This window comes from Eublepharis macularius, chromosome 1 (assembly GCF_028583425.1).
Source record: "Eublepharis macularius isolate TG4126 chromosome 1, MPM_Emac_v1.0, whole genome shotgun sequence".
NCBI classification, from domain to species: domain Eukaryota; kingdom Metazoa; phylum Chordata; class Lepidosauria; order Squamata; family Eublepharidae; genus Eublepharis; species Eublepharis macularius.
This window is the reverse complement of record NC_072790.1, coordinates 124,300,495-124,322,260: the sequence shown is the minus strand read 5'-3', so window position 1 is coordinate 124,322,260 and position 21,766 is coordinate 124,300,495. Positions and strand designations below refer to the sequence as shown.

Sequence of the window (21,766 nt, the reverse complement as noted above, 5' to 3'; positions counted from 1 at the left end):
ATACTATACTTAAGAATGAGGTTTTAGTCAAGCAATCTGATAGTGAGATCTTCTAAATGGTTCTTTCTCAAGGCTCCAACTGACAGGAGTTAGCACTTTGTCAGGTAGGGATGTAAGATATTGTTGCTGTTGTTCGTAAAGGCCACAATATCTATAAATTATACTTTCAATATTGGCTAGTTAAAGATGTTTGCAATAAGCATCTGACAGGTTTATGTTTAAAGCTGAAACATGTTTACATTTCAAATGCTGATCAATTACAAACTCCTTGAGTCCTTGGGAAAAAATAAAGTTCAAAAATAAAAGACTTCGTTTCTGTTCTGCTTATTGACCTAATTTGAGAAATAAATAATTCTTGATGTGCTAGATATACCAAGGACAATGTGTTTTGCTGTCAATTCCTTTCGTTTTATGTCCTATGAAGGCCATAAATGTTAGTAAGCATATGTTCTTTCTTCTTTAGTTTCAAATATGAAGATTCCAGCAGCAATACAATTAATCATTTACAGTGAAATCCTAAGCAGAGTTGTATAGATTTGGATGGTATAAACTTTGATGGAACTTAATGATGACAATAACAGCCAATACCCATAAAATGCATATGAAAACAGAATAAGGCAACATTTGCAAACGTATTCATAAGAAAAAAACTACTATAAAAATACTTTCCTTTAAAACTGAATAGATCAAAATTCAAGTTATTCCATTATAAAGCAACAGCTGAGCTCTCTTTCTGTTTTGCTAACAAGTTGCTTACTTTAACCAAACTGTGCTGGTTTCAGAGGATGATTGTGACTAACTAAAATGCCCCAAAGGGTTACCTATCAGCATAAAAGATAAAACATTGGAAGACTGGCAGAGACAAATAAATCAATTTGTTTGGGATGGCAAAAAACCAAGAGTAAGATTCAAGGTACTACAAGATGAAAGAAGTAGAGGAGGGCTGGCGGTCCCAAATATCAAGTTATATTATCAAGCAGGTGGCTTGGTTTGTATTATTGAATGGATACTAAACCCTAAGGAGAGATTAATAAAATTAGAGGCAGTGGATTTAGTAGATGGGCCAACTTTGGGTGGCAAGAAGAACAAGGAGACAACAAAAGAATCATGTTATAAGGGACAGCCTCATACAAATTTGGGAATCAGTTAGAAAGAGAATGAGTCCATTGATATCGCCAATATTATCACCAATTGAAGCTTTTTGCGATAAAAAGCAGAGAAAAGACAATGACTTAATAAAATACAGAGATGAAGACTCACCCTGCGGGTGCTCACCAAAGATGTTAAATTTATTGGGGATAAAGTCTCCCTTTTGATTAGGCGGTCCAAGACGGACCAGCGACAGCGAGGGAGCACTTTGGTTCTCGACTCTTGCGATGAGCGGGAGCTATGCCCCGTTAAGGCCCTCAGGGAATATGTCACACTTCGTGGGGATGACCAGGGGGTCTTGTTCCGCCACGAAGATCAGTCCCCACTGACTAAATATCAGTTTTGGGTGGTGACAGAGAGGGCGCTTAAGAGAATTGGCCTGTCAGGGGTCAAATTCGGCACCCACTCCTTCCGGATTGGGGCAGCCTCGACAGCAGCTGCTATGGGGTACCCTCAGCAGGCTATACAGAGAGTGGGCAGGTGGCGGTCGGGGGCATATCGTGCCTACATCCGGCCCCTGCCTTGACTTTAAATGGCGAACTAATTGCTCTTTCCTCAGGTGCCGTGTCGGGCCGTGCGAGGAGGAGAGTCCTGATTTGTGGCCACAGCATGGTGTTCTGGGCAGCTCATCAAGCCAGGAGAACGCCGATGGGATCTCAACTGGGTTTAAGTGCTGTGGCCACCGTGGAGTGGCAGGGCTGGCGCGGCCTTAAATGGCCTGGCCTGTTGCCCCTTCTGTTTCGGGGACGGAAGGGTCCTCCCCCGCATATTCTGGTCATTCACCTGGGTGGTAATGACCTGGGATTCATGAAGGGCAAAGCCCTGTCGTTGCAAGTAGCTGCGGACCTGAGATATATAAGCAGCCGACGGCCGAGCGTGCTTATAATTTGGTCGGAAATGCTATAAAGACGGGTTTGGAGGGATGCTTTAAATCCCACGGCCATAGAGAAGGCCCGGCGTAAGGCCAACCATGATATTAGGAAATCTTTGGGGCAAGGCTTGGGCGTTTATGTGCCACACCCCAAGATTAGGGCCGAATTTGCCCACCTCTACCGAGGCGATGGTGTGCATTTGTCACCAGGGGGCAATGACATATTTATGGATGACCTGCGGCAAGGGCTTCAGGTGGCACTAGGCCACCTGTGGGGCGTGAGGGTCTAAGCAGAGGCTTGACCCTGGCGGTGGCAGGAGATTTTGGGAATAGGGTGCGGGCTGGTGAGCACCCTGTGGCACTTCCCCGTGAGTGGGGACAGGGCTGCCATTAAGGGCGGTATGCATGGTTGCGGCTACCGTACGCTGGCAGAAATCTGCGGGGATCCTCAATACAAGGCCTCCCCTCATGCCTTGCGGCTGGGGCGTAACAGGTGCTTCAATGGGGATTCATGGCCTGGCAGCCCAGGTTGCAGCCATTATAAGGATGGCCTACACCCGGGTGCATGGGGCTCGCCCAGACAGGTCAAGGCGGAGGTCCGGAGTTGACCCCAGGGCTTGACCTGTACCGCTTAGTTGGCCCTTGCCTTGTTTATGTTATGGTCATTTAATAAATGGCCCTTTAATTCCAAGCCTGTGTCTGTCTCTTCCTTCCGGCTGGGGTGACAAGAAGACTCACCCTGCGGCTGCTCACAGCCTCGGCAGGGAGTCTCCGTTTGCCGCCCCGCCCGGTGGAAAGGAGGCAGGCTCCCTTCCTTCCCGGGCATCCGGGCATTGGCCAGGGGGCGGAGCCAAGGGCCGTTTTTCGGCGGCTCCGTCTTCCCCTGGCCGCAGTTTTGAAAGAGCTCGGCCCACCCACCTCTCCCTGTTTTAGTGCAGGACTAGCTGGCTGCTGTTCCAGAGTCGGGTAGGAATTTTTACCTTTTTTTCCCCAGATTGGCTACCGGAAAGGAAGGTTTTTTCGCCTACCTTGCACTAATGGCAGTGTGTGAGGTATTTGAGGTGGTGCCTTAGGGGTTTGTTCTGTCATTGGCAGGAGATTTTGGGAATAGGGTGCGGGCTGGTGAGCACCCTGTGGCACTTCCCCGTGAGTGGGGACAGGGCTGCCATTAAGGGTGGTATGCATGGTTGCGGCTACCGTACGCTGGCAGAAACCTGCGGGGATCCTCAATACAAGGCCTCCCCTCATGCCTTGCAGCTGGGGCGTAACAGGTGCTTCAATGGGGATCCATGGCCTGGCAGCCCGGGTTGCAGCCATTCAAAGGATGGCCTACACCCGGGGGCGTGGGGCTCGCCCAGACAGGTCAAGGCGGAGGTCCGGAGTTGACCCCAGGGCTTGACCTGTACCGCTTAGTTGGCCCTTGCCTTGTTTATGTTATGGTCATTTAATAAACGGCCCTTTAATTCCAAGCCTGTGTCTGTCTCTTCCTTTCGGCTGGGGGGGCAAATGATAAACTCTCAAAGGAAGATAAAATCATGGCAAGAAATCCAAGATGAAGGAATAAAAATACAATGGCTGATATACTTTCAGGCTATCTCTAGATTAAAAGAAGCTCTTAAAGTTCACAGAGGACAATTAAGAGACCTTACAGAATTCGAGAAAATAATCACACAGAAGAAAGAGCACATTTTGGGTCACATCTACAAACTTTTACTTCAATATGATACAGAAACAGAACAAGTTAAAATCTGCATGGTAAAATGAATGCAAAATTTTGGAGAAGAAGTAACATTTCAACAGTGGGAGAATATTGGACAAAGAGTATAAAGTTTATGGCAAGTCAAACACTAAGGGAAAACTGGTATAAGATGCTCTTCAGATGGTATATCACGCCAAAGGATATTGAGAAAATGTACAAGAAATATATAGGATCATGTTGGAAATGTAAAGAAGCGGATGGCTCTTTTTATCACATGTGGTAGACTGTAAAAAAAGTAAAAAATTCTGGAAAGACATTCATGCTGAGATGCAAAAAATCTTAAAACTAGATTTTGCCTTAAAACCCCAGACTATGCTGCTGGGAATAATACCAGAAAATATCAATAAAAGATAACATGAATTATTCGGATATTTCTTGACGGTGGCAAGAGTGACATTTGCGAGGAAATGGAAAGAAGATGAATGCCCAAACAAGGAAATTTGGAAAGATGGCAGAATATGCAGTGATGGCGAACTGACGAGTTATATAAATAGAAGATCAATAAGTGAATTTGAAGAGAAATGGGGGAATTATTTTGCTTATAAAGAATAAAATAAATAAGAGGTTGCAGTTCTATAAAGTACCAATTTATTGTATATAGCTTAGTGCTTACAGTCTAACAAGGCGAGAAAGGTATGAATATATACTTAAAATATTTTATTGCTAATTGCTAAAATAGATTGAAGATCTGGAAGCACTGATGTTAGGGACAAGTAGAGAGGATGAGGATCGCTATATTAATCAGTTATATAAAGAGTTAAGATGAAATTGTGCAGCAACTATGGAATGAGGTTTATATATTGATAAATACTGAATATAAAGCTATGATAAGATGGAAATGGTCAAATATTAGGGACAAGGTAGACTGCATAATGTATTTAGTTTGTGAAGATAAAGGTGAAAATATTCAGTAGCTGGAATGGTATATGTATTCTTTATTTTAATATTGATTAACTCTGATTATGTTTTGCGTACTCTGTATTTTAATAACTCTTGTAGTGCAAAATCCTACCCCTACTTTGACCCTGTAACTCCCCCTGTTTTTTCTGTACCCTTTTTATTTTGGAAATATTAAAAAAATTCAAACAAAAAAAAGAGAAGAAAAAAAAGAAAATGTCCAAAAGGACTAATTGAACATCTAGGCAATATTAGCATAGACAGCATAACAGCTGGCTTGTTGCAAACAGCTGCACTACTTGTACTTTCCCTTTTTCAAATGGTGGAGGAAGCTACAAGGGGCTCAGCCATACTAGACTTAATATTAACCATCAGGGAAGAATTGGTAGATGGAGTGAAGGTGGTGGGGACCTTAGGGGGAAGTGACCATGTCCTGCTTGAATTCCAGTTGCTGTGGGGGGCCAAGGAAGTTCGTAGCCAGATTTGTAGGTTAGATTTTCATAGGGCCAACTTCAATGAACTCAAGAGGCTTGATGAGAGTCATTCCGTGGGGGAGTGTGCTGGAAGGGACAGGAGCGAGTGAAGGGTGGGCTCTTCTTAATCATGAGCTTTTGCAAGCTCAAGCCCTCACTATTCCAGCAAGATGGAAACATGGTAAGGGCTCCAAGAAACCGATGTGGATGAACAGAGAGCTCCAGAATAAGCTAAGGGAGAAAAAGTAAATGTTCAGGAAATGGAGAGAAGGACAGACCTCTAAAGAGGAATATATGAGGGTTACTAGATACTGCAGATCAGCCATCAGAGAAGCCAAAGCTCAGTATGGGCTGGGTCTGGCCAGGGGGGCTCACTACAATAAGAAAAACTTCTACAGCAAACACAAGGTAAAAGAGGCAATTAGACCACTGTTGAGAGTAGAAAGAGAAACTCTGATGGAGGACAGAGAAAAAGCAGACAAGCTTAATGACTTTTTTGCTTCTGTTTTCTCCCTGAAGAACCTGAGCCCATCTAGAGATGGTTGAAGACGTGACAGGACACCTAGGTGGCTAGTTGACATTGACAGAGAAGTTGTCGAGAGGCACCTGGTTGCACTGGATGAATACAAATCCCCTGGGCCGGATGGTGTGCACCTAAGGGTGCACAAAGAACTTTCTAGAGAACTCACAGAGCCTCTGTTCATCATCTTCAAAGCCTCCTGGAGGACTGGGGATGTGCCACAAGATTGGAGAAGAGCGAATGTTATCCCAATCTTTAAGAAAGGGGAAAAGGATGACCTGGGAAACTACAGGCTGGTCAGTCTGACTTCTGTTGCTGGGAAGATATTAGAGCTGATTTTAAAGGGATCAATCTGTAAGCATCTGAAGGACTACTTAGTGATCTGGGGAAGTCAACATGGTTTTGTCCCCAACAGATCTTGTCAGACCAACCTGGTTTCCTTCTTTAATCGAGTGACGAGCTTACTGGATCGTGGGAACTCTGTTGACGTGATTTACCTGGATTTCAGCAAAACTTTTGATAAGATTCCCCATGACATTCTAATGAGTAAACTGGAAGACTGTGGACTGGACTATAGGACAGTTCAATGGATAGAGAACTGGTTAGAGAACCGCACCCAAAGAGTGGTGGTCAATACCGTTTCATCAGGTTGGAGGGAGGTGTCCAGTGGGGTGCCACAAGGCTTGGTTTTGGGCCCAGAACTTTTCAATATTTTTATCAATGATCTGGATGAAGGGGTAAATGGGCTACTCATTAAATTTGCTGATGATACCAAATTGGGAGGAGTGGCAAACACCCAAGAAGATATAGTTAAAATTCAACAATACCTGAATACTCTGGAGAAGTGGGTGATTGTGAACAGGATACAATTCAACATAGATCAGTGCACAGTATTACATCTGGGGCACAAAAATATGAAACACAAATACTGGATGGGGGATACACTTCTGGGTAATAGTGTATGTGAAGGAGATCTTGGGGTAAGAGTGGACTGTAAACTAAATATGAGCAGTCAGTGTGATGTGGTGACAAAAAAGGCAAACTCAGTCTTGGGTTGTATCAAAAGGGCCATAGCGTCAAAATCGCAGGAGGTCATAGCTCCTCTCTATACTGCCTTGGTCAGGCCACACCTGGAGTACTGTGTGCAGTTCTGGAGGCCTCACTTCAAAAAGGATGTGGACAAAATCGAGAGGGTGCAGAAGAGAGCGAGGAGGATGATCAGGGGTCTGGAGACTGAGCCCTATGAGGAAAGGCTGAGGACCTTGGGAATGTGTAGTTTGGAGAAGAGGAGATTGAGGGGGGACATGATTGCTCTCTTTAAATATTTGAAAGGCTGTCATTTGGAGCAGGGCAAGGAGGTGTTCCAGTTGGTAGAGAGGATAGGACTCGAAGCAACAGGCTTAAATTACATGCAGAAAGGTACCGGCTGGATATTAGGAAAAACTTTTTCACGGTCAGAGTAGTTCAAAGGTGGAATCAGCTGCCTAGGGAGGTGGTGAGCTCCCCCTCACTGGCAGTTTTCAAGAAAAGGCTGGATAAATATTTGTCAGGGATGCTTTAGGCTCATCCTGCATTGGGCACGGGGTTGAAGGTCTCTATGGCCCCTTCCAACTCTGTGATTCTGTGAACATGCCACATATCTCACAGACTCCTAGAGTGTTGGAAAAATCAGCAAGGGACCAATGATTCCGGCCCATACATGTGGTGGATTGTGATAACATGAAACAGTTATAATAGCAGTAGTAATGTGATGATGATGAAACATGTTAAAATAGCTCTATGTAGGATGTAGACTGATTTGCAATTATATCAGGCTAGTAAGGGTAGGATTTGCATATACATATTCTGCTCTCACTGAACTATGAGTTTATATAGTGTGCTTATCGCACTGACTTTTATGGTAATGTGTATCATACAAAAGAGAGTGATACTGTCCTTCTTAAAGACCCAACTTTATTATTATTATTATTATTATTGTTGATGTTGAGGTAAATAACTGAGATGTCTGTAGTTACAGCCCTAGCAAGCGACCTTGATACAGGGGGAGCAACTTTTTACACAAACTATATTTGATTGCATTTTTCTTCTCTATTTTCTGGGTTTTTTTAAGTAAATGTGACTTATGGACAATTATGTGGGTTTCCATAACATAACGGGCAGATTGGAGGTGTGATATATACATTACATGAGCCCCGTGGTGCAGAGTGGTAAGCTGCAGTACTGGAGTCCAAGCTCTGCTCACGACCTAAGTTGGATCCCGGCAGAAGCCGGGTTCTGGTAGCTGGCTCAAGGTTGACTCAGCCTTCCATCCTTCCAAGCAGGGGCAGTGCAAGGGTTTACTACGCTCGCGGCCAGCCAGCTGGCCGGGCGCCCCTGCGCGCGTGCGCGCGCACCAGCCTGCGGGAGCGCACGCGCCGCCGCCGGCCCGATTGCTGTGGCGGGCGGCCTCCGAGCTCTCCCACTCGGTTGCCTGCGCCGCCACAGATGCCTGCCTGCAGTGGCTGCTCCTGGCCGGGGGCTTGTGCTGGCGGCGGCAGCGGCGCGGGGTGGGAGGGATAGGAGGCTGGTGCTTTGTGGCGCGCGCTCCCGCGCGCCGCACCTCCTCCGGCACTCCCTCCGGCACCCCGCGCCTGCGGCCACCACCTACCTGGCCTCAATAGGCCTGCCGCCCCTGCTTCCAAGGTTGGAAAAATGAGTACCCAGTTTCCTGGGGGTAAAGTGTAGATGACTGGGGAAGGCAATGGCAAACCACCCCGTAAAAGGTCTGCCAAGAAAACATCGTGATGCGACGTCCCCCCATGGGTTAGTAATGACACCCAATTGTATCTGCTGATGGATGGATGGCCTGGCTCTGCCCCTAGTGCCCTAAATAGAGCCCTGGAGGCTCTGTCTGGCTGGATGTGGCAGAGTAGACTGAAGACAAAGACAAAGGTCCTATGAAGGCGGAGGTCCTGTACTTGGGCCATGGTGCAGTGAATAGGGGGATCCAGCTCCCAGCGTTTGATGGGGTGCCACTTGTGCCCATACCGGAGGTTAAGAGTCTTGGTGTGACACGGACTCCTCCGTATCAATGGAGGCCCAGGTCACAGCAGTTGCCCAGTCTGCCTTTTTTCACCTTCAGCAGGCCAGGCAACTTGCCCCCTATCTTTCAACCCATGACCTAACTACGGTGATCCATGCAACGGTCAACTCCAGATTAGACTACTGTAACTCACTCTACACAGGGCTTCCCTTGTGTCTGACCCGGAAGTTGCAGCGGGTCCAGAATGCTGCTGCACGTGTCCTAGCGGGTACACCGTATGGGACACGTGATTCCAACCTTGCAGCAGCTGCACTGGCTTCCCGTGAAGTTCCAGATCAGGTTCAAGGTTTTGGTTTTAACTTATAAAGCCCTAAACGGACTGGAACCGGCATACCTGAGGGACCGCCTCTCTCCATATGTACCCCAGAGAGTGCTTAGATCAGCAGCAAAACATCTACTGGTGGTCCCTGGCCCTAGGGAGGCTCGACTGGCCTCAACCAGGGCCAGGGCATTTTCAGTCCTGGCCCCAACCCGGTGGAACTCTCTGTTAGAGGGTACTCAGGCCTGCCAAGACCTTGTGTCCTTCCGGCGGCCTTGTAAGACAGAGATGTTCCGCCAGGCATTTGGTTGAGGCCAGTACTCAGATCCACTGATTGGCCTCCCTGCCTGTCTCATATTAGTGGAGGGCTATACTGAGTCATCTGCCCCATGTAGGAACGGTGGCTCATCTCGCACCGACTCACGTCCCCACCCCCTCTTCCCTTGTGGTTGGCAGGGAAGGGTGAAGTGATCCTGGGACATAGTGCAGAGTCAGAACATAGTGCAGAGTTTGTTTTTATGCTGTTAAATCTGGCTTTTATCATTATTTAATGTACTGTTTTATCAATGTGTTTTTATCTGTAGGTTGTATTCTGCCCTGAGCCCGTCCACGGGGAGGGCAAACTATAAATTTAATAAATAATGATGATGACTTGGTGCTTGCACAGGGGAGTATCTTTACCTTTTTTTAATATATACATTACAGGCTGGAACCAGTAAACCAAGAACAGTTCACAGACTGAGCTCCCCCAAAAGTGGCTTCTGGAAACACAGCAATATGTGATAATGGGAGCTGCAGCTCAAAGAGGAGATCTGCAGAAATCGCCCCATCCCCTCTTGAGTGAGCTCTTCTGTGAACAAGGACAGAGCTCTTATAATTGTGCTGATTTCCCTTCCATTGCAGACCCCATACTATATCCCACTTGGTTCCTGAGGGACCCCAATTATTAGGAGGATGTTCAGAGTGGTAATAGGAGCTCCAGGGACTATTGGGGAAAGAGAGAGAATGCACTATGAACTCATTCCATTAATAGTTTGTTGAATCCAGCACATTTCTTCTAAAGGGGAACAAACAGGATTTTTTCTATTACAGTTTTCCACTCCAAAGGCAATCATAACGTACATTGGCATTCTAGTTTTGACTTTTAACAAAGGAAGAGTGTTTAGCGCTCTTCCCCTTCTCATGTATGACAACAGAAAAACATTATTGTGCACACAGTTGATTCTGTAAGATCATGAACATTGCCTATTTCATGCTGACACCCTATACTTACGTATCATAAACATTCAGAAGCCAATTGAGACACATATCGACACAGAGTGGAACATTCACCAGTTCTTTGTGCTTCTCTTCCATCCCACTGTAAATTGTAGTGAGACAGCTAACCACATCCTGAACACTGAGTAGCTGGTCATTTTGGTACAACTTGTGCTGTATGAAAGCTTCATTTGTTGCATTTAAGTCCAACAGGTCCACTAGCAAAGGAATAAAACAGAGAAGATACAATCAATAAATGGCATTTCACTTTGGTGAAGTTTTGTATTAATATAGCTAATTCTGAACCCAGTTCCAGAATGTGGATCAAAAAATCTGAACAGTAGGACAGGTAAAGAAGGTACAGATATTTCTACAAATTGGGGGGAGGGGGAACTTGAAGAAAATCTTCAATTTAAAAATGAATAAAACAAAACAGTTTTAAAATGCTGAAATCTCCCAAGATTAACTCATGAGATGTTGGCAGCCATTTTGGATTGCTTAGGCAACTGCAGAGGCTAGGCTTGCCATTCCCCCACCTGGGGTGGGGAATCCCCTGCTCCCATCTCCTCCTCCTGCCCCCACTTACCTGGCCAGTGGGGTAAGTGGGGGTGGGCCCGTTTTGGGCCCCATGAGGGGGAGATTCAGTCCTTTGGCGAGTGTGGGAGCGCTCCCGGGCTGCCCTTTGACCCGCGTGATGACATCACTTCCCAGAAGTAACATCATCACGCTGGCTAGGAGTGTGCACACATGAGAAGAAACTCCAGGGAAGGAGAGGAGGTAAGAGCAAGCATCTCAATCTCCCGCCTGGCAACCCTAGCAGAGTCCTGTGGCTGCCTAGGCAATTTAAAATGGCTGCTTTAATGATGAGTTGGGGGAGAAAGTAGGAAAGACAAGAAGGATCATAGGAACAGAAAACAAAGACAGACTGGAGGGAGGGAGGAAAGAAAAACTGACCAAAGAAATGGGAAATGGGGACTAGAGGGACAGTCTGGAGGGAAAGTGGCAGGTTAACAGGGAATTGTGAAAGGTGGGAGGTTAGAAGGCAGTGAAAGGATAGAAGCTGCAGGGGCTATGAGACAGAGAGAAGTCCCTTGCTTGTATTATGTAATATTTTGCAGTACAAAAGGCTGAAATTATAGCTCAGGTAGTCAATAATGTAGCTGTAATGGCAAAGTCATATTTGAACCTAACAAGCATGCATGCCAAAGTTTGTAACTGTCCAGTTTATAATGCTAAGCTTAATTATGAGTAAGCATCATTTCCCCAGAAGTTCTTCTTTCATTCAGAACACTGATTCCCTGCATGAGCCACCTCTTTTTAGTTGTATGTGCAGAAATTCTTTAAACCTGTACTGTATAATTGCTTTGAAATTATGAGAACGTCTAAAATGGGCGTGCACTTTTCTTTAAAAAATATTCTATTCTGCCCGAATGCATACATTGGTCTAAACCATAGTACTTCAGCATCCATGTTCAATGCAAATGTCACCAAACTAAATTTTAAAGGAGTATGATAATAATTAATGTACAGGCGCCAACATTCCAAACTGATTGAGACCTTTTCCTCAACACGTCTTGAAAAGGTTTGTAAATTAGTTATACGTTTTTCAGGGAAGACCTCAATGATATGTTGTATCATTTGAAATTATTTCATGACCTAGTAGAGAAAGCAGTAACAGAATCATGCTCATAAGCACTGATAGACATTCCCTCATGAAAACTCAAATTTCTGCTTCTCTTTTGGATGGCAACAAGAATGGGTGCCAGTTCAAAAAATGTTGTTCAGTTATCATAGCGATTTTGAGAAAATAATTATCATCCAGACAATGAAACAGAAGGAAAATAGCTGATTCTGAATTTTCCCAAGTAGTTTTAAGTAATGAAAAGATACATTTCATGGAACAGAAAAGATGTATCTAAATCAGAAAATGACTGAATAATCTCTACAGAAATCTTTCATGAAAAATGGTTGAAAACTTTGCATAAAGTGGCAGTTTCTGGGCACCTTTTTCACCTTATGCATGAATTAAGATAATCAAGAAAAATACAGAAGTCCTGGGGTTTGTATGCTCTTTTCTCCCTTTGCCTCACTGAAGAATTTCTAGTTCAGAATAAATCATAAGCTGTCATGACAATTAGGCATTTAACAAACTGTGATTTCTTCAAAACCAGAAATCATATTTTTTAATCCATGTTTGTAGGCAAGAAACAGTCTAAAGTACACCAGGGGGTCCCAGTATGGTGCCCGTGGACACTTTCTTGGTGCCTACCAAGCATTTTTAGAAATTGGTTGCAGTCAAATCGGCCTTTTTGAGTTTCAGTGGCAGCCATTTTACAGTTGTGTTTATCACCTTGTCAGAATTTCAATGTGCCTGCAGGCTCAAAAAGATTGGGGACTCCTGAAGTACACAATTGGTTGGTTAAAGCACACAGTCTTTCAATTTCAGCATGGCATGAGGTGTGGGTGTGTGTGGAGGCAAAATGTAAGCCCAAATTGTCAGTTCTAGGATTGGCAGTCCATGACAGATAGATCATCACACCCTTCACAGCAAGTAGTCCAGGGTCTTGGTTGAAAGGGTTTTATTAGAGATCCATTAAGTTCACAGGTCTTTCAAAGATGCATAGGAATTGGCAGGAATGAGAATACAAACTAAGGCACTTTGATATAAGGATTAGGATTCCCCACTCCCCTGGGGCAGTTAGCAAAAGGCGCAACAGTCCCAATTCTCATGAGAAACACAATAGCTTTGTCTGGCCAAAGAAAGCCAGGAGATTACAAGGAATTCAACTCCCCTCTGTCTCTTGGGAAGAGTTACACTTTAGTACAAGGTCAGGAAGCAGGCTTCAGAGATAACAGTCTCAACATTATTGCTTTCATTTTTAGGCAATCTCGAGATGGAATGAATATAATGGTCACAGTACATGAGCATAATAAGAGAGCATATGGATACACAGTATGATCAAATCAATACAGGGAACAGAGAACATATGAATGGCATGGATAAATGGTATGCAGACATGACACAAATGCTCCTGGTGTAAGATGGAAGGCTTCCATTGTTTATTCATGATGCTTGAATTCAGCCTCTATTTTAAAATTTTACTCTTTCCAAATCATTTTTTTAGGCAGAATCAGTAGTTCAGTTACTTTATAAATGTCACATTGAATGGAAATAGGACATGACAATTTTAGGATGAATTATAAATTGCTTTGCAGCATTCAAATGGAATAAAAACATTACAATGACACAGAATAACTACTGGAAAAATTACCGTTATCACTAACACTGCTGCACTTGCAACAAATAGAATGCTATACAGCATGTCTATGAAGAATGTGAAGAAGTGACATTCTATTTTCCTATGGAAGCCTCAAGTGGCTGATTTTTAAATCCTTATTACTGTATTCATAGTCATAGTAAAAATGAGAGCACAGTAATACAGGAGGAATCTTCTTTCAGTTCTTCACTTTTGCACCTTTGGTAAATGCACCGTTCCTGACCTGGAAACGTGGACTCTCTGTGCAAATGCAGGGCTATTTGGCAACCATATTTGGAGTAGGAAGGTCTCAAATAGGAGGCTGGTAGTCATTCTGTTCTATTGCTTAGCTTGTTTGCATGAGTTATCTCAAGCTGTTTGCCTGGTAAGCATCTAATTTATATCTAGATGCTCAAATGGTGGATATCTGTCTACCATGGCGACAACCAGGACTTTTTTTCAGCCCTGGCACCTCTTTAAAAAACCCACATGGTGGGTATTTGGCCATTTCGGGCCCAAATGGCCAAACAAGCCCGAAAAAAACAAGATTGGGCTACTGCAGGGCAGAGGTGGGTTTCCTCGTGCAGCAGTGGAGCATGCTGAGACAATCTGGGCCCAATCCTGGCCATTTCAGGCCTGTTTCAGCCATTTGGGGCCCCACTGCCACGTGGGGAAGGGTTCCCAACATGGTAGCAGCCTGTTCCAGGCCAATTATGGCTTGATCTGGGCCATTTGGGGCCTATTTTGGCACAAAATGGCCAAAACAGGCCCAAAATGGCCAAGATCAAGCCGCTGCCAGGTGGGGAGGGTTCTCCCGTGTGGCAGTGGGACATTCCAGGCCAATTCGGGACTGATCCAGGCCATTTCAGGCCCATTTTGGCCATTTTGGGTCAGGATTGGGCTGCTGCCCAGAGGGGGAGGGTCCCCCATGTGTCAGTGGCTGATGCCAGACTGATTCAGGCCTGATTTGGACCAATAGCAGCCCAAAACAGCCAGGATTGGGCTGCTGCTGGGCAGAGGAGTGCTCTCCCATGCGGCAGTGGCGTGTTCCAGGCTGATGTGGTCCCAAATCAGGCCCCCTGTGGAGCATGGAAGTGCTCCCAGGGTGGCTATGGCCTTTGTGATGATGTCACTTTCTGGATACAATGTCATCACACAGTCCCAGGAGCATGGTACCCATATGGTACTCAGTGAGTTCCACCACCTCTTTTCCCAGAAAAAAGCTCTAGCAAAAACCAACTCACTACAAAGGAATCTCTGAGGCAGAGTGCATGCTTTGTATGCAGAAGGTCACAGGATTAAATCACAGTATCTCCAAATTGAAAGGATCTCAAGTACTGTAGAAGTTCTGTCTTTGCCATGGAGTGCTGCTGCCATTCAGAGTAGACAGCACTAAGCTAGGTGGACTAATAGTCTGGCAGCTTCATATGAAAGTCAGCATGGTGTAGTGATTAGAACAGGGCAGGGATCTGGGAGACTAGGTATGAATCCCCACCATGCTATGGAATGCCTCTGGTTAACCTTGAGCCAGTCTCACATCCTCAGCCTAACCGTACGGAAAAAATGGGAAAGAATGTACGGAAAAAATGGGAAAGAATGGTGTGTGCTGCTCTGGATTCCCATTGGGGAGAAAAGTTTAGTATAAACAAAATAAAATAAAATAAAACTACATTTGACCTGGGCATGCAAGAAAATAAGAGAATTTCAGAAGTGCAACTGCTCTCTTTGTACACCTGCTCTCTCGGTATCAGTGTGCATGTAGATTTTTTTGTTTTATAGAGGAGAATCAGACTAGAACTCATTCCACTGCTAAAATTCTATGAAATCCAATTATGATACAGTTACTGAAAAAGAGAACTGATCTGTAAGAAACACCAATCTATCAGCAGTATGCCTCGGACCACAGTACAAAAGCACCATTGTCTCAAAGTATGCAAAAGAAGCCTGATAATTTTGGTTGATAAAAACTGTGAGAAAGACAACCCAATTGTAGCACTGTTAGAATTGCTGTCCTTTGTTCTACATTGGTTGAATACACCCTAAGAGTAATAAAGTAATGAAGATGCTTTGGAAGCATCTCACCATGGGCAGTTCCAGCACATTGATTCTTTTCTAGAGCTCTGAAAAAAATTCAATTGGTTGTTCATGGTGATAACTAGAGACAGGCACGATCGGAATCACGATGTGAAAAACCCCCCGATAATGGCGTTTGCGCCATCGGGACTCAGCTAATCGGTTCCGTCCACGGTGACCGATCCAGAGTTCGGGGGGGGGGGGCTTGATCGGGGGGGGGGGGGCCCATCGTGATCTAATTGGAAAGCCAGACACTCAGGCGCCAATAATCTATTCCCCTAGCAACGGAGCCAGGGAAATGCCTGAGCTGTGTTTGCCCTCCATCTATCACTCTGGAAAACCGAATAGAAGCCCAGCTTTCCTTGATTAGCAGGCTTCCTTCCAACCACGGAGCAGCAACCTAGGGGAGGGAGGGGGAAGGGGGTGTTCTGAAGCCATGGGCACAAAGGTTTTTTGCTTTTTAAAAAAACAGGGCTTTGTAGGAGGAATGGGTGTTTTTCTGTCTGTCACTCTCTGTTTTTAACCTGCTTTTAAAACACTGTATTTTGTGAGAAAACTTCATTCACAGTTCTCTCTGTGTGTTTAAAATATGCTTTTTGAAGACTGGCTGCTTGCTTTTAAAATCAGGTGGGGAGGAATGGAGGATTCTGTCCCTGCTTATTTTTAAAAGCTGGCTGAAACATGTTGACGGGGTGTCTCTATTTGGAGAGGCAGGGATAGATCCCCCCTCTGCTCTAAGTGTGTGTGTGTGAATCAGGGCCGGATCGATGGTGGGGGGCAGGGGGGTAGTCTGCCCCCAGCACCGCCAAAGAGGGAGCACCGGGTGCAGTTGCCAGCCCCAGGAGCGCGCCTGGGGAAAGTTGAATGGCGCGGGCAGCCTCCCAGCCACCCACGCTGCCTTTTGCCTTTCCCGCAGGACAAGGCGCAGCCGGGTTGCAGGAAAAGGAAAAGGCAGCGCAGGTGGCTGGGAGGCCGCCTGCGCCGTTCGTCTTTCCCCAGGACAAGGGGCGTGCGAGCAAGCTGGCCGCCCCTTGTCCTGGGGAAAGGCAAAAGGCAGCGCGGGAGGCTGAGAGGCCGCCTGCGCCGTTCGCCTTTCCCCAGGACAAGGGGCGCGCGGGCAAGCCGGCCACCCCTTGTCTTGCGGGGCAGGTGAATGGCGTAGGCAGCCTCCGAGCCACTCATGCTGCTGCCAGTTCCGCAGCGCACCGGGACAGCCGGTTTGCTGTGTGGGTGGGTGGGGGGCGCGACCCAGGAGTGGGCACGCACAAGAGCCTGACTACGGTTGCCCTGGGTGCTGGCAACCGTAGATCCAGCCCTGGTGTGAATGTCCCCTCCCTGAGGGGAGGCAGCTCGTTGCCGGGTTAAAAACTCCCCCCCTGCTCTAAGTGTGTGTGTGTGTGTGAATGTCCCCTCCCTCCCTGAGGGGAGGCGGCTCATCACCTCCTCCCCGTGCCCGCCGGGCCTGGTGGCCGCTGCCACCAACCACCATTCCTATATCGCTGGAAACAGCGGGGCACCTCCCGCTTTGGCCTCCCTGATTCCTGATTCTGGATCGGAAACGGGACTTGATCGGTTAGAATCAGTGACCTGGGTTCGGCGGCGGCCCAGATCCACGAATGGCTTGATCGGTAATTTTTTTTTTGGATCGTGCCCAACTGCTGGCCCAAGTAAAGTCAGCTAGAAACATACACAATTAAAGCCTGCAGCAGTTAATTCACTTTGATCTAGACCAGCCAGTAACACCTGAATTGGGAGTTTATACTAGCTTTCAATATGGTAGTTAAATTCAGCTTCTAACCTCAGATTAAATTATCATATTCTAATTAAGGATCAGGGCATGAAAAAGAAATAATGCACTTTACAATCTGATAACTATCTAACAGCTAAATGTAATCTAAATTAATTTCCACGGATGATATCTAAAGAGATCAGACAGGACTTAATGTATAACTTGTCATTCTCTGTTATTTTAAACAGCAAGCAGCAGCACAATAGGATATATAGAGTATAAATTTGATACTAAACAGTGAACATCCACATTAACAGTGCAATCCTAAACAGTTACTCCGTTCTAAGCTCAATGATTTCAGTGGGCCTTGACTGGAATAACTCTGTTTAGGATTGCTGTGTAAATCCCTTATCTTCAAGTGTTGCTCAGTTAGCTGCCTGTCTTTAGATGGAAGTAGTTCAGACAGGCAAAGTAACATATACCCTTTGTCTTTTTATTGCTTTAGCAGATGATGACAGCATGCCTGGATGCCAATGGCTTGACAGGCTGATGAGCTCAAGGACAACCTTTTCTAAAAATGCTGAGGACGTATTCCTCAGACTAAAGCAAAAAGAAAGATTTCATTATCCTTTCTGTTATAAATCAGCAGTTGAGGAACGCAAAAACAGTTTTTATGCAACGTAGTTCCGCCATTACAAGATTCTGATGCAAAGTTGAAGGGCTACTGTTGCAAAACTCTGTTCTGTGAATGAGGAAATAAGGCCACAGAGAAAGTGGCCTATTAAGAAAAATGTTAAACTCGACTTCTAACTTCATGTAGCTATTTCTGCAAGCTTATTTTTTCCCTAGAATATCTCCAAGAAGCCGACTATTTCTCATCTTTCAGATAAACTCTTTTCTGTTTCAAGAAGCTGTTACCTTTGTGGAAATAAAATTTGGTAATATGGATTTCTGACAAGTTTTGAAATCTATAAAAAGTTAAACTTTATTTGCACATTGATATATATTATTTTGACTTCATCACTGATTCTGTGTAGCACATAATACTCAAAGAGCTGTAAGGTTCTTTCTGTCCAGTACGAATAAGTATCCACAAATCTCAGCATGGCTTAGCTTGCTGTAACCAGCCTTCGTTTCTGTCAGCCTCAAATGCCCTATTCTAGCCACAAGACTTCAGGCATGTGCAGAGGCTTCTGTGCTATTCCTGCTGCTGTAGCAACAGATCAAAATTTGAATTCAGTAATGCCAAAACCCTCCCAAGGAAATGGCAGTTATTTTGACCCCAGAAGTCATTGAAAAAATTGGTTTACTCATTTAAAACTTTCTACGTGCACCAATCTCCTGTTATGCTTTCTCCTCAATGGACTCCAATGCCCTGACGTCCCTCTCTTCCCTCCACACTTCCTTTCTTTTTTAAAGTTTGAGGTTCATCAAAAGTGTAAAGGGGGTCATTCTGGCCCCCCAACAGACTTGGCTTGAAAGTGAAAGTACTTTGCATAATTGTAAATGGGAGTTCTAGTGACCTCCAACAAATATTGAAAAATGATTTTAGTACTGTTTTCATGCATAAATAGATGGACCAACACCTATTATTTTATAGGAAGGTGGAGCAAATAGTGAAAAGTAAAATTTCTCTCCATAATTTATATCCAAAGATATTTGTTGTGCAAAAAAATCACACTTTTGGCTTTGGAGATTTACACTACTTTTGGAATTGGGGGTTCCAATGACCCCCATGGAAACCACTGTTTGCAACCTGAACTGTTGTGTATATAATAGAAGCAAGTTAAAGCCCTGTGTTTGAGCTTCCTCAAAGCATCCCTTATATCCAAATCCTCATGGAAAAGCTCAAATTGAACTGTATTGCATTTTTGGAAACTGGGGTCATTCTAACCCCCACAAGACAAACCTGGGCATGTTTGCAGGCATCATATGAACCTCTTCAGATTTCCCTTCACATCTGTTGCCACCAGGTATGAGTTGGCCACATGATTGCAACGGTGGGCAAGTCGCACATGGTGGAAACTGTGGGCAAGACCCACATGGTGCTAATTTCAATATTATAACAGTTAAAAATGATTGCCCAGAGTTTAAAAGGGTCAATTTTATCCCATTTACATTTCTGTGAGGATTTGATATTTTCAGTGAGGGGTATTTTTGACCCTGATTCCAGATTTTACACTTCTTTGTCCTGCATTGCTGAAGAAAGCTATTCTTGAGGCCTGTTTTTTTTCCTTAGTAGCTAATGCCATGATTGAGAAAGCTATGAGGTTTCCATTTTTTGAGTTGTAAGTTGGGATCATTTTGACCCCCAATTCCAAAGTAGTGTAATTGTTTTTTTCCCCCTTGGGAGGGTTAAAGACCAAATTTCCAGCTTTTGTGAGTCAAAGCTCACTTCATCAAAGGAAAGGTGTTAACTAGGGGTGTGCACCCCCCCAAATTCAGTAACTCCATTTTTTTCACTGAATCTGAGAAAAATTCAGAACTCCCTGAATTCTGAATTGATTCTGTAGTTCAGTTTGTGTGTTTCCAAAAAATTCAGCCTTTGTTTTCTATGGGGAAAATCGCTCTGGGAGATATACAGTGGCCTGGAGGGGTCATTTCTCAACCAAACCACCAAATTTTGAGGAAATCTACTCCCAACTTCCCTCTAAGGATATCCCAAGATTCAAGAAGTGTGGGAATCAGGGACCAATTTTATGGTCCCCAAAGAAGGTGCCCCTACATACTCTCCATTATTCCTTAGGGGTGGCATTTTTCCTGCAAACTTCACCAGATTTTCAGGGGATCTACTCCTGACTATCCTCTAATTATCCCCCCTCCCAAATTTCAGGAAGATTGGACCCTGGGGACCAATTCTATGAATCCTTGAACAAGGTGCCCCTTGCCACATCACTGTTTCCTATGGGAAAAAAGTCAAAGCTGACTCCCATTGCAGAATCACACTGGGACAAGGCTGCCATGGCCAAGGCACACTCCCACATGCAACCTGAGCTCACTCCAGAGAAACCCCATTAGAACCAAACTGAAGCATGGGAATGGAATCCCTCTGAAACCAAAGTGAAGGCAGCGGACCAATACAACATTAATAAATAACATCTATTCCACCCAAACCAAACTGAAGCAAGGGACACTGTTGCAACTTAGTCCAACATTGTTTCAACTTATTACAGCAGGCCATGAATCCCTTCACATGGCATCCATCCTACGGTTTATTGTTTGGCAGTGCTGATTTCTAGATGTTGCAGAGTGCCGAGTCAGTTCTGTGAAATGGTAGACCGATCACTGTTTGATTATTATGAGAATAATTCCTCTTGAGTACAGAAGAAGACATTTGTTATATTGGAAATTTTACACAATTCTGCACAAACATTTGCTGAAGTTTTTGCTATTTCCTATTTCCAAGCTTTTACTTGCTAGTCTAGCTGGGTGGGAAATACTTAATGGTTTTCACACTTACAACTCAAAAGGCATTCTGCTGAAGAACATGATGTTAACAGAGGCACTGAGATTCTAACTTCAGATTTGCCCTTGCAGTTTCCTCCCAGAAAGTCTTCACAGTTTGCCTCTGTTAAACTGTGAAAATAATTTGTCACATCTAACAGTCAGATGACGACTCTCTATTCCAAGTGATTCAATCTGACACTCTCTTTGCCTTAGTGCATTAGCCTTTCTGAAGTGTTACATAGACTGACATTTTTATAAGCTATCTGCATTTAAATATTAAGAAATCATTTTCTCTTTTATATGTGCTGGAATGGGGCAGGGACTGTAGACTACAGGTCGGTGCAATGTCTGTTACTGTAATTGTTTCTACTGGACAGTTCCATGTCATGAATATTTCATTTCAATTTGCTTATGATTTGTTTTCAACGCTGTTTTCAGCTCTGCATCAGATTTCTGCTTGTTTTCAGATTTCTGCAATCCTTATCCTATTGTATTCTGTTTTCAGATTTCTGCAATCCCTGCCCTACTGTGTTCTCTATTAACAAGTTGGTAAAATGTGGTTTGGATTCTATTACTGTTAGGTGGATCTGTAACTGGTTGACAGATCACAGCCAATGGTTCCTCATCCTCTTGGAGAAGAGTGACAAGTGAAGTGTCTTGGGGATCGGACCTGGGACCTGCTCTGTTCAACATTTTTATAAATGATTTAGATGAAGGAATAGAGGGGATACTTATTAAATTTGCAGATGATACTAAATTGAGAGGGGTAGCAAATACGATAGAAGACAGAGTCAAGATACAGGATGATCTTGACAGGCTGGAAAACTGGGCTAAAACAAATAAAATGAATTTCAACAGAGATAAATGCAAAGTTCTGCATTTAGGTAGGAAAAATCAAATGGATAATTATAGGATGGGGGAGACTTGTCTGGGCAGTAGTATGTGCAAAAAGGATCTAAGAGTCTTAGTAAACCATACACTGAACATGAATAA

The 21,766-nt window shown here is 44.5% G+C and overlaps 1 protein-coding gene across 4 annotated transcripts in view; it reads right to left on the bottom strand.

Annotated features, from left to right (window-relative positions):
• The window catches only part of UTRN (utrophin), a 584,696-nt gene that overhangs the window by 104,284 nt on the left and 458,646 nt on the right, over positions 1-21,766 (bottom strand). For 3 of the 4 annotated variants that reach the window (XM_054999201.1, XM_054999369.1, XM_054999288.1), the window contains exon 62: positions 10,284-10,485. In XM_054999201.1, the coding sequence (XP_054855176.1) occupies positions 10,284-10,485 (202 nt within the window). Of the gene's footprint in view, positions 1-10,283; positions 10,486-21,766 lie in introns of those variants that run through there. The other variant, XR_008598285.1, reaches the window with a different exon arrangement.